The sequence below is a fragment of the Leucoraja erinacea genome, chromosome 9 (genome assembly GCF_028641065.1).
Source record: "Leucoraja erinacea ecotype New England chromosome 9, Leri_hhj_1, whole genome shotgun sequence".
NCBI lineage: Eukaryota > Metazoa > Chordata > Chondrichthyes > Rajiformes > Rajidae > Leucoraja > Leucoraja erinaceus.
In genome coordinates, this window is record NC_073385.1 from 48,285,770 (window position 1) to 48,299,439 (window position 13,670).

A 13,670-nucleotide genomic window follows, 5' to 3' on the forward strand; every position below is an offset into this window, starting at 1 on the left:
CCAGGGGACATAGGTTTAAGGTGAAGGGGGAAGAATTTAATAGGAATCTGAGGGGTAACTTTTTCACACAAAGGGCGGTGGTGTGTGGAATCAGCTGCCCCTGGAGGTAATTGAAGCAGGGACTATTGCAACGTTTAAGAAGCAATTAGAGAAGTACTTGGATAGGACAGGTTTAGAGGGATATGGGCCAAACGCAAGCAGATGGGACTACAGATGGGGCAGGTTGGTCGGTGTGGACAAGTAGAGGCGAAGGGCCTGTTTCCACGCTGCATGACTCTATAACACAATAGGTTTGTAAACACAACACTCAATAGATAACATAATAAACATGCAAGGAGAAACATCCTTATTTCTGGATTGAACGTATCGCGTTGTTGGGAAGAAAGGGGTGGGAGAGTCTGGTCACATCCGGCTGTTACGTGATGTGCGCAGCTGACGGTCGAGGTGCCAGAGCGAACGGGGGTAAACTTTAGCTCTAAATTGCAGGCGCCGCTTGTCGGGACCGGAGCCGACCTGACGCCAACGCTGCGCCTTACTGAAGGTCATTCCTCAGAGCCCCCGGAAGATTGTCCTTCTTTCCCCCATTACACGCAGGTGGATTACTGCCCGAGAGCAAAACATGTCGGGGAAGGAGAGGATTGAAGTCTTTCCGTCGCGAATGTGAGTTTATTTTCTTTGCAGTTGCCCGTTATTTCTAATTTTGGATCAATTTTAGAATTTAGGGCGGAAATATGAGGGATTCTGGAAATTTGCATTGCTTTCTGTTAAATTGACACGAGTGTTTTAATTTTCTATGCGAGTGTGTTTTACTGCGTAGCTCCAATGTAAGGGCCTGGTCCTTGCTGAATCATCTGTCTCTTTCCAAATAAAGGAACTGTCATTGACTACAAACTATGAAGTTTTAGCAGTGATTGGAGGTGGATGGTTCTTGGAATTGATTGCTGTGTCCGTACCCAGTTTAAACGACTTGCTACTATCATGTTAAGTTGCAATTCTGCATTGCGATTGGGTTATTGTAATACGCTTTTGTTTTGAAGCAGAAGACGTCTAAGAATTATTTGCGTATGTAAATACGAGAACTAGTTACGAATTTACTACAAATAATTATAGTTTGCATTTGGTCATCGTGTATTGCTCAAACTCACTTTGAACAAAGTGCTCATAGAGTGGATTCCATGATCTGGTTACAATTCTAACCTCCCTTACTGTCCATGTGGATTTTATAAGTTCTCCAAGTGAGGGATAGCTCCACTTTCCTCCCATAGATGTGTAGGTAGGTGGGTTATTTGGTCACTGTAATTACTGCCATAGTTTGTAGGTGATATGTAGAATTTGTGGGTTTTAAAGGTAATCTTAAAATGCAAAGGTTGGAGGGAAATTTAGTAAGGAATGGGATGGCTTTGTGCAGTATAGGTGTAATGAGCCAACTCACCTATGATATAGGGAAACACTGAATAATATTTGATAATGGATTATTTCAATATATTGACATGGAACAAAATGTACATTCACTGGATCCAAATTTTTTCATCACTGCACTGGATGTCAATAGTTCAAGATGGCCATAATTCTCGAAACAAGTAGGAACACTCAATAAATGTGACTATCAGTATTGTCACTTCCCATGAACAATTTAAGAAAATTCCAGGGGCGGCACAGTGGCGCAACAGTAGAGTTGATGCCTGACAGCAGAGACCCAGGTTCGATCCTGACTACGAGTGTTGTCTGTATGGAGTTTGTATGTTCTTGTGATCGTGTGGGTTTTCTCCGAATGTTCCGCTTTCCTTCCGCATCAAAGACATGCAGTTTTGTGGGTTAAATGGTGTCTGTAAATTGTCCCTAATGTGAAGGATAAAACTAGCATACTGTATTGCTGGATAGAGCTAACTCAGTGGGCCGAAGAGCCTGTTTCCACGTTGTATCTCTAAATTAAACTCCAGAGATGGTGCCTGTCCTGCTGAGTTACTCCAGCATTTTGTCTATATTTTAACCAGCATCTGCAGTATCCTCCTACTTTCTACATACAGTGGAACTGGTGAAAGTCTTTGAAGGATGACATATTAATTCCTGCAATGTTTCATGTTATCACTGTTAATTCATGGGTAGTCCTTTCCCAAGATTCACTCTTCCACTAACCACCAAAAAAGGTTATTACGTATTAGCCTTACCATTTAAAAATTGGCTATCATAAATTGTAGTACTTCACAAGCAAATAATTGAGCAGTTTCCAGGAGATGTGAAAAGTAGTCTGTTTTACAAACTGTGACTGTCTTCTGTGACCTTTTTATAATGCAAACCATTTTTTGAAGTAAATATTTTTATGTAAGCAGATTGAGAACTGGTTTGAGGGGGTTATGATATCTGATTGTACCAGAGAACTAAATCAGACCTCACCATGAATAAACACGATTTCTGCACATTTTTTTTTAACATATCTTGATTGTTCAACACTCTGGTATATTTATCCTCATTAACGGAATGTAAAAATCACATTTTTGGGGATGTACATATAGGGAGGTTTCACGGCAGTCGGGTCACGACCCATGACCAGTACTGTTGCTACGCTATCCAAATGGATTACACGCGATGTACTGCAGGTAGGCACTTGCCATTGTTTCCAGCGTAGCGGGCCCGTTAAAACCCGCTGAAATTGTCCATTTTTGCGCTGTAAATAATTATGGAAATCGGGATAAGCGTGTGAGACATTTAGCCTACTTCAGAATTCCAAAGGTGAGGAGAAATGACGGTAGATAGAAGTGAGAGCTGAAGGGACAACAACAGCCAGAGTGCTTGGCAAATATTGGCCGTTTGCTCACTGCATTTCATCAACTAAGGCATTATTTGTGTTTTTTCTTGATTCCTTTGGCATCGAAAAAGATTCTGAAGTGATAAATCTGGCTGTAATTTTTTTAAATCGCCCATGGTTCCCAAGTTGGTTTTTACATACAAAATGAAAACGCATCTGAAGAAAAATTTACAGCCAGATTTATCACTTCTGAGAATTTTTAGATACCAAAGGAATCATGAAAAAACACGAATAATGCCTTACTGTTGATGAAATGCAGTGAGCAAACGTGATAATTCACAATATTTTCAATGTTTACCAAGCACTTTAGCTGCTGTTGTCCCTTCAGCTCTCGCTTCTCTTTACCTTCATTTCGCTTCACGTTGGAATTCTGAAGTTGGGTACATGTCTCTCACACTTACCCCGACTCCCACAATTTTTTTCAGCGCAAAAATTCAACATGGCGGCTTTTAACTGGTAGGAAAGTACGGTTTCTAGCATTAATAACATATACCGGAAGTGACGGATGTCTTCCAGTTGGATTTAACGTGCAACCCCCCTATAGACCTGATTTGAAGACAGTAAAATAATTCATATGTAAGGTAGCCTGGTTTATTATTCAGGATCTGGGCATTGTTGACAAGGCCATTTTTTTTAGCCTACATAATGACCATTGAAACAAGTACCTCGTTTAAGAGTCAGGCATGTGGATAGGTCTGGAGTTGCAGTTAAGCTAGGTGGCAGATCTCCCATGCTGTAGTTTTTGTTGAACCAGATAGAAATGAAATTTTAAATTCCAGATTATTACGAGAGAGAACAACTACTTTCTCAATTCTGGTGAGTATAACCAGTTCATCATGATTAAATAAACCTCCACCAAAGTTGATGGATATTGCATTATTTTATCCACTTTCAGTGAATAGTAGCAGCGGTCTTTGAGCTTGTTGTGCTTGCTATTTAGAGTTATTTTTACTTGTCTCAACCACCTTCTCAGGCAGTGTTACAGATTGCAACCACACTTTTGATGGAAAAAGAAACTGTTGTTCAGATCCCCTCTGTATCTTTAACCTTCACCTTTAACCTATCACCCTATTGGTTTTTATGCCTGAGCTGTATGGAAAGGTTTCTTGCAATCAGTGTTATCCACGCCTCTCCTATTTATGTATACCACTATCGAGAATGCACTCGGCTTCCTCTGCTCCAGGGAAAACAAACCCAACCTATCGAGTTGCTACCCTAATTTAGTTTAGTTTAGAGATACAGCTCAGAAACAGGTTCTTTGGCCCAGAGTCCACGCCGACCGGTGATCCCCGCACACTTATGGGCCTATCCCACTTCAGAGACTATGCAGTTGCCACATGTTCGCGCAGGTGGTTGCCGGGGAGTCGCCTTCATGGTCGTGAGGAGTTCACCCATTCTGGGAACTAGTCGTGGCCTCATTATGGTCATCGTGAATTTTTCAACATGTTGAAAAATTAGCGGTGACCAGAAAGAAGCCGCCATGGAGAGTAGTGAGAATTCTCGTGCAGTAGGTGGGTCGCCACGGGGTCTTACGTGGGTTGCCAGGAGGTCGAAGGTTCTCGTAGGTTGTAGCCGGTACTGACCGGTGAAATTCATTGGCTCATTGGGAAAAAGAAACGCAAGCAGTAGTTTTCAGAACCAAGGCTAATCAACCGGTAATGCTAAATGTCTGCCGAGTTTCACAGCCGTGTATCTCTGGCTTCTTAAAAGTTGTCTCCACTTCTTCTTACCCCCCACCCCGTTTTAAAGGACTTACCGTACACTGCTTTAGCTGTCTTAATTACAGCTCTGACCGTCCTGTTCATCGCGGTGTGTCTGTATCACCTTGGCTTTGCACCATATGAATTTCACTCAAGACAGCGCTCCCCCCACTTGCCCTGTCCCCCCCCCTTGCATAACGGGCTTGTGAGAGGGGGTGGGCCGTGCGGTGTGTGTGCCCTGGTCTCACCCCCCATGTACAAACTCTGTACAGACAGCATCCGTAGTCGGGATCGAATCTGGCTCTCTGGTGCTGTGAGGCAACAACTGTACCGTTGCGCCACTGTGCTGCCCCTCCCAGATATTCTATCCCAGGCAATAATTTTGCTGAGTTTTCTTTGCACTGCAGTGTGATGTCCAGAACTGTGTAGAATATTCTACAATAATGTGGCCTGAACAGATTTGTATAAAGTTGTACCAAGATCTCTCTGCTCTTGTATCCTATGGCCTGGCTAACAAAGATAAGAATCCAATATGCTTTCATCACCACCTTTTTCTCCACACGTGCTGTCACCTTCAGAGATCTTTGAACTTGGATACTAATGTTCCTTTGTTCATCAATACTCCTCGGGATCTACCATTCATGGGATATGTACTACCTTTATTAAACCTCCCAGAATGCATCATTCTGTACATCAGTATTTAATGCCCTGTACTAGCTGGTCAGTATAATTCTGTAGCTTCATTGCCCAACCTATCAGATACCCATCAATTTTAAATTTTGTGTCGTATCTGCACTTTCCTTTTGCCACCTTTGTCCTGGGTGACAAAGAGAAATGGGAGTTGCTTAGTTTAAACATTTTGAATGTGTTGATAAGAAGCTATGTCAATTTTACGTGGATTCTAATGAAAAGGTAATACAAATATGACATGTACCGCTGTTTCTTTATCCTGTTGCTACAGGGCACAAACTATAATGAAGGCCCGGTTGAAAGGTGCTCAGACTGGTCGCAATTTACTGAAGAAAAAGTCTGATGCTCTGACACTACGCTTTAGACAAATCCTGAAAAAGATCATAGAGGTGAAATTTATGTATAAAGACCACCAATATAAGTTTAAATAAATATTCCTGTTTATTGCTATTGTGGTTAACATTAACATTTCAGTGTATTACAAATTTTGATCAAGAAATGGCTGGAATTGGTCAGTTTCAAACACCATATCTATTTGGCAACCTTTACTGTTTTTATATTCATATTTTTCTTGCTAGTGAAATAGATCTTGTTTCATAATTTGTGGGGAGATGCATTTCCACCCACCTCCCCTAACCTTTGCTTTGTGGTGTTTGACTCCACCCACTGTGTTATCGTGCAAACCTATTGCTTCTTTGTGAGTTTATAGATTGTGTGTGGATGCAACAAGTTTTTTTGGCCTGCACCAAGCAACATTGATTTGGGGCAAGTCCTCCACATGTTATTTTAATTAAACTTTACCTTTGTAAAGAATGACAGAAGGAACAAATAGCAGGTTATTTTTTTTGAATGTATAAAGGAGCAGTGTTCTACATTTAAAAACAAAATAGCGACAATAAAGTTAAGTAAAATAAAAGCCGTGAACTCTGTACAATATTATTTTATTTATTTATTGTGATTTATCTGTTTCCAGACCAAGACATTGATGGGTGAAGTAATGAGAGAAGCAGCTTTTTCTTTAGCTGAAGCTAAATTCACTGCTGGAGATTTCAGGTATGACTCTAAAGAAACAAATATTTTGCTAGATTACTTATTTAATCCTCTTGGTACAAAATTTGCAGCATTTAGTTATTGGTTAGTTGGTGTTGGAAAACCATGAATTGATGACTGTGTTGCATTCACGTTATGCACATAATTTACACATTCTATGTAGTGGATCAACATTAATGTTGAGTAAATTGACACAATTTTTTTTGTATTTAGCATTTTGTACTCCAAAATTGTATGTTGCACATTAAGGACATAGGCAGTTGCATTATCCTTTCCATTTGACCTTTTATTACTAAAATTGTGTATTTGCATGATATATGAAGGAGTGTATTATCCAAGTTTGGTTATTATTGTATTTAATTTCTTGATTCTGGTATATGCAGTACTACTGTGATCCAGAATGTGAACAAAGCTCAGGTCAAGGTGAGAGCTAAAAGAGACAATGTAGCAGGTATGTTTTTATTGACACTTTGATATATTGGGAATTGGGGCATTTGTATTGCTGCAACATCAGTTTTACACCTAAATTAGCAAGAAGCTTTAATTTGATGGGATTTTGATGTTTTTGTAAACCTTTGCCAATTTAAAAGAAGCACCAGCAATATTCTGTAGACTTATTGCCAGAGATGCCATTGACGACAATTCATTTTTCTGCAATATGTTGTCATGTTCAACCTTACAGTGATGGGGGAACAATACATTTCTTTCTGTGGGAAGGAACTGCTGGTTTACACTGAATAAATGCATTTGGTTTGTTCAGTTGCTTGTTTTGCAATGAGATCTATCTGATATTTTGCTACATTTATTTTTTCAATTTCTTCCTCCCTTCTGTGGAGTGAGCCTGCTCCCTCATCCTGCTGGAGCCCAAACAGCTACTTATTTTTAATGTAATAGAATGAATTCTGTCATTGGCTGTCCAAATAATATACAAGCTTTAAAAGTGAGGTGGTTTCAATACTAATTCCATTTTGCACTAAATGTAACGTAAACAAATGCAAAAAAATGAGGGACTCTTATTTTGTTTCTTTAGATTCATCATGATGGGGTAGAGGGAGAGAAAATATTTTCCCTTATGGTTTGGATCAAAACCAAATGCCGTAAATTCAATTGCAAATGTTATCTGTGTGTTCATTAGAAAGTGTAATTGTCGGAAGTGCGGTTAACCAAAATCCATATGACAAAAGGTGGAACGTCTTGTCTTGTTTGGAGTATAGACACAGTCACAAGAGCAATTAAATCATATAGTCTGCTTGGACCTGATTTATCTGAAATTTCAGGTTTGGAGCCCTGATTTGGATCCCCTTTCCAGGAGGGAAAAGCATCCTGTGTAGTTTTAGTGGTGGATAGATTGATACTAATGATCAGTCAGTTCATTTCTTTAGCATTGTAATAATATGTAGCAGACCTAAATGACCAACACGTCAGTTGTTGGCTGCTTCTCAAACTTCTACAAAGTGGTAAAGGAATGTACATTTTTGAGCAAGAAAAGGAGCAGTGTATGAATTGTATCTGTAAAAAGAAAAAGTGACTTGATATGAAATTTGTTTGCTGTTCCCTCATTTAGTGCATTTATGTTTCAATAGGTGTTATACTACCAGTGTTTGAACATTATCACGAAGGAGGAGATAGTAAGTAAAAGCTCTACTTTTATCAAAAATGGAAATGTTAATTGTGCTTCTTAATGATTAAGTGGTTTATAGTAACTGCATTATCCATAGAAGATATGTTGCACCACAAGGGATCAATGACGTCCTCTGTTGACCTTGCCCTTACAGGTTGCTTAAATCACAATTTGATGAAAATGTTGCCTAAAAGATGCAGAGACAAAGCACTGATAATTTGGGACAGCAGTTGTGTATTGCAGTAAGGATGTATCTGTCCTTAACACCATGACAGAGGAATCATGGCACATTCAAATGTGGGGAGAAAAAGGAAATGTAGTCCTAGCAGATAGCATAGTCAGGAGAATAGACACTGTTCTGTGACGCAGAGAAGTTCCAAAGGCTGTATTGCCCTCTTGGTGCAAGGGTTAATTACACCTCTTCTGCATTGGAGAAGAACTTGGAATGAGAGGTGGTGGATTAAGTGCTCTGCGTGTATCAGGTTACATTTGGAATAGTATAAATGTTGATCCTTTTTATATTAGCAGCACTATCATGTATTCCTGATTATAGCTGCTTCTTTCTCAACAATCCCTAACACTAGCTAAACCTACTACATGTGGCAAGTGGGAAAGACAAATATTGGAGTTCGGGGCCAAAATGTTCCTGTAAGATTCAACGGTAAGGGCAACAAAATCCATGGAGTCCTGGATATCAGTGTTAAAAGGTCAATTAAAGAAGAAAAAAACATACCAGGTTTAGAGAAACCGAAACCAGGAAAAGCCAGGCAAAAGAATTGAAAGTATAGCAATTCTTAAGAATTTAGTGTAGCAAAAGGGGTCACAAATATCAGTGGTAGGCAAGATTGGAAAACTCAAAGCATATTATATTCAGGATAAAGGAATATGGAAAGAAAGTAGGGCAATCTGGACAAAAATGATAATCAAATAGTTATGTATTCCACATAAGGACCCCCGGCAGTCCTTTCAGGTGAGGCAGAGGTTCACTTGCACTTCCACCAAAACCCTCCCCCACATAGTTGGAGATGCACAAATTCTCCTAAATTTTTAGTTGCAGTGCTTGAGCTGATGTTATTGAGGTTTTTTTAATTAAGGTTATGAGTTGACCGGCCTGGCCAGAGGTGGAGAACAGCTGGCTAAATTGAAGAGGAATTATGCCAAAGCAGTGGAACTTCTGGTTGAACTGGCATCATTGCAGGTATGAGGTAGTGAAAAGCAAGACTAGGATCTGATCTTGTACCGTTAAAAGTTTAAAATTAAGTTTTAAACGTAACGTAAACATAAAATTACATTAGCAGAAGTACACTCTCATTAATGCACCATAACTATCAATCTTGTTAATGGTTATTCAAAAAAGCTGGAGAAACTCAGCGGGTGCAGCAGCATCTATGGAGCGAAGGAAATAGGCAACGTTTCGGGCCGAAACCCTTCTTCAGACTGATCGTGGGCGGGGACAAGAAAGGAAAAAGGAGGAGGAGCCTGAAGGCTGGGAGGAGACAGCAGGGGGACTGAGGAAGGGGAGGAGACAGCAAGGACTAACAAAATTGGGAGAATTCGATGTTCATGCCCCCGGGATGCAGACTCCCCAAACGGAATATGAGGTGCTGTTCCTCCAATTTCCGGTGCTGCTCGCTGTGGCCATGGAGGAGACCCAGGACAGAGAGGTCGGAGACGGAGTGGGAGGGGGAGTTTAAGTGCTGAGCCACCGGGAGGTCAGCTTGGTTATTGCGGACCGAGCGGAGGTGTTCGGCGAAACGATCGCCCAACCTACGCTTGTTAATGGTTATGCTTGACTAAGATGTATGTTTTGAAGTATAAAGAAAAAAACATAAAAGTAGGCAATTCTTATTTTTTGTTTGCCACTATTAGCAGACTAAACTTAACTCTTTTTATTGCAGACTTCATTTGTGACATTGGATGAAGCTATTAAAATTACAAATAGGCGTGTAAACGCAATTGAACATGGTAGGCTCTTCATTTCTGCTATTGTCTTTAAGATATAACCATTTCAGACAATTGAGCATCTCAATTCATTAAAAAAAAAATCATGTTGCAAATCTTAGAAAATGTGAAAGCATTCTCATTTAATTTTTTTCATAGGCAATCACATGAAATCAATTTAGTTAAACCTTGCATAGCTGGATTTGGTTTAATGGGTTGAATAAAATAGGTAATTCATGTTTCCTTTCTGTAAACTAGGATATAAGCATTTTCTTCTAAAGGGGCTGTCCCACTTGGGCGACCTAATTGGCGAGTTTAGAAAAGTTTGAAAAAATGACATGTTGAAGACCAGCTACGACTTTGGGAAAATTGAACATCGAATAGTGGAGAGTGAAGACGAACTCCTTCAACTATGATGAAGACTATCTACGACTACCTTTGACTAACATGCCGACCTACTACGACTGAACCTACTAGTAAAAAAGTATCTATTTTTTTCCATGGCGACCTTTTTTAACATATTGAAAATACGCCACGGCCTAGCGGAGACCACTCTCGAGCATGAAGGAGAGTTATGAAGACCTCCCACGACCTCGCTGCGAGTATGAGTCGAGGGCAAACTTGCCAGAACTCGCGGATTAGGTCGCCCAAGTGGGACAGGCCCTTTAAGCAGTCCATGAGTACAGATGACAATTTCCATTTGTGGCTAGAGACCAACGAAGGCACTGGAAAATATAAAAGTGTAATTTATTCGAGCAGCAGAGCAAAGCAGTCTGAAAATTTGAATAGGTTTTCCTCTATTGATGATTCTGAGATTGTCAATTATCAGCTTTGTTGGGTCAGAGAACAAAACCAAAATGGGACACGTATTCTGGATTATTGACCATCTTAAAAAAAAGTTGATCTATCACATACTACATCAGAAATGTAATATTTACTAATGGCGATGAAACATTCCAATAAGTTTGGAAATCGTTTATTGTAGTAACTTAAGCAGGTTTTTTTTCAGGATCATAAGTGTTCTCAAAACTTTCTTGGGTTCAAATTCTCATCAGAGATGTTCAAACGGGGAGTCATTCCAACCTCTAGTTATTTCTATTTCACCATTTTCCTAACCGGATAATGCAAATTGTCCATTGGACTAGAAAATGGCTGCTTCATTGAAGGTTTTCTATGCTTGCAGAGTGTTGGCAAAGATGAGGTCACTAAGTATGAAAATCCATATCTTAGAAAGAAAACAAATGTACAGTACCTTGAATACAGTGATGCAGAGACATCTGATAACAAGTCCAGAATGATATGAAGGTTAGAGGATGAGAAATAATTATTCTCTGAAGGTGTGGTAAAAGTGATTATCAATGCAGGACAACCTAATTTTATAATACAACCTTGGGTAAGGGTGACAATTGCAAGTGGAAAATGTGTAATTTCTCCTTTTACAAACTGGCAAGATGCAAATCTGGAATTATGTGTCATACCATGTATTAGAATTGATGAATGTCATGTTACTACTCAACTAATTACTGTACCATTTTAATTTAGTTATAATTCCTCGGATTGAACGCACCTTGTCTTATATCATTACCGAGTTGGATGAAAGAGAAAGGGAGGAATTCTATCGGTGAGTGTTGTGGCATTCTGCACAGTTCCCTGAAAGTGGAATCTCATGTAGATAGGGTGGTAAAGAAAGCTTTTGGTGTGCTGGCCTTTATAAATCAGAGCATTGAGTATAGAAGTTGGGATGTAATGTTAAAATTGTACAAGGCATTGGTGAGGCCAATTCTGGAGTATGGTGTACAATTTTGGTCGCCTAATTATAGGAAGAATGTCAACAAAATAGAGAGAGTACAGAGGAGATTTACTAGAATATTGCCTGGGTTTCAGCAACTAAGTTACAGAGAAAGGTTGAACAAGTTAGGGCTTTATTCTTTGGAGCGCAGAAGGTTAAGGGGGGACGATAGAGGTCTTTAAAATGATGAGAGGGATAAACGTGGATAAGCTTTTCCCACTGAGAGTAGGGAAGATTCAAACAAGGGGACATGACTTGAGAATTAAGGGACAGAAGTTTAGGGGGAACTTCTTTACTCAGAGAGTGGTGGCTGTGTGGAATGAGCTTCCAGTAAAGGTGGCGGAGGCAGGTTCGTTTTTATCATTTAAAAATAAATTGGATAGCTATATGGATGGGAAAGGAATGGAGGGTTATGGTCTGAGCGCAGGTATATGGGACTAGGGGAGAATATGTGTTCGGCACGGACTAGAAGGGTCGAGATGGCCTGTTTCCGTGCTGTAATTGTTATATGGTTCTGTTGGAACATCTCTTAAGTTTGTTACTGGGTTACTTAAATATACATAAAACAGCAATGTGGGACATTTAAAAATCCAAAGATAAAGGCATCAATAAGCAATGTCCACTCTACATACAGGTTAAAAAAGATCCAGGAAAAGAAAAAGCAGTCGAAGGAAAAGCGAGAAAAAGAACAGGAAGGTCGGAGATTAAAACATGATAATGCACCAGCCAACCTACTTGAAGATGAAAAGGACGAGGACCTGCTCTTTGATTAATCTAAGCAAGGAGCTCCCATTACCGACCATTCACTGAAGCAGCGAGCTTAAAATTGTGATGTATTTGTATGTTATATTTAATATTGATTTGCAAACCCAATTACACTTGTCAGGTGGATACTGTTTTGTAAGTTCACAATTTGTTACATGTAAACAAAACATTGATTCTTGCACATTTCTGTACTGTATGGGAGATGTAATTATTCACTATTACTCTTTACAGTGAGCTCATGAAATATTTCCTGCAAACCAAGTTGATTAAATGATTTTAAAAAGCAATGTTAAATGGTTGGATGTTTTTGTGTTGTAACGTTGTGCATAATGGTAATTAAAAATAATACAGGAATGTGTCTTTAGCTCTTTGAATATTCCATGGAAACAGCTCAAATTAGATAACAGCAATTAAAACAGTTTCTAAGTCACCTTGTTGGTTAGTAATTAGGTTCCAATTTTTCTCCTCCGTGCATATTCATTACATATAGCTTACCTTTGTTATGCTTTTGACCCAGCCTGGATTCTGGAAAAGCAGTATTCATAGGTCAGTTTTTAAGGAAGAACCCACTATTTTCTCTCATTATTCTCCTTTGAACCACGAAGATGCTACCATCTGCTTTATACCACGTCTGTAAAAAAAAAGGCAGAATCCAATGATATTTAAAGTGGTGTAATTGCACTAATCAAAATTTGTATATTTCACAATGGTTCTAAAATAATAGTAACATTTTAAAGTTTGATCTGTACTAATAGATATATAGAATGAAGATAGTAAAGTTATATATTTATGTCCCTTGCCCAAGTATGATTGCAAATAGAGGGAAAACTCAATAATCTTTCTGGCTCTCATACCCTAAGGTTCTTAACATTCTTAAACAATGAATGGTTCACGACTTAATTTATTCTGATATTTATATGTTTTTTCTAGACTTAATAAAGGCATTGCCATTAAAGTGGTTAGTAAGCTCTTAATGATTGTGGAGCTGGAAATCTGATATGGTTTTCTAATTTCAAAGTAGCAGTATAATTCCCAAATTTACGGTAATATAACCTTTCAGGGAAGACCAGACGAGCTAGTGGGATCATACATTTATAAATGGCAACACTGGAGGATCACCATAGGCAACTGTTGAACTGTAACTTTACTTTGTGTAGCAATTTAGCTACCAAAGTTGATATTTGGTGGTATTGTGAGCTTTCGTCGGGGAGAGATAAAGTAAGTTATATTAGTTGGATACTAATATATTAAATCACATACTCCATAGTGTTTTGAGCTAGTTTTCTAAGAAAAACAACTGCAGTGATC

General features: G+C 39.1%; 1 protein-coding gene across 1 annotated transcript; it reads left to right on the forward strand.

The window, feature by feature from the left end:
• The first annotated feature begins 398 nt into the window (after nucleotides 1–398).
• On the forward strand, nucleotides 399–12,716 carry atp6v1d (ATPase H+ transporting V1 subunit D). The gene is made up of 9 exons (XM_055640751.1): nucleotides 399–660; nucleotides 5,468–5,585; nucleotides 6,170–6,249; nucleotides 6,630–6,697; nucleotides 7,830–7,874; nucleotides 8,962–9,065; nucleotides 9,766–9,832; nucleotides 11,351–11,429; nucleotides 12,232–12,716. Exons 1-9 carry the CDS (start codon nucleotides 620–622, stop codon nucleotides 12,368–12,370), a joined length of 741 nt encoding a protein of 246 aa, XP_055496726.1. The 5' UTR covers nucleotides 399–619; the 3' UTR covers nucleotides 12,371–12,716.
• Nucleotides 12,717–13,670: the final 954 nt, after the last annotated feature.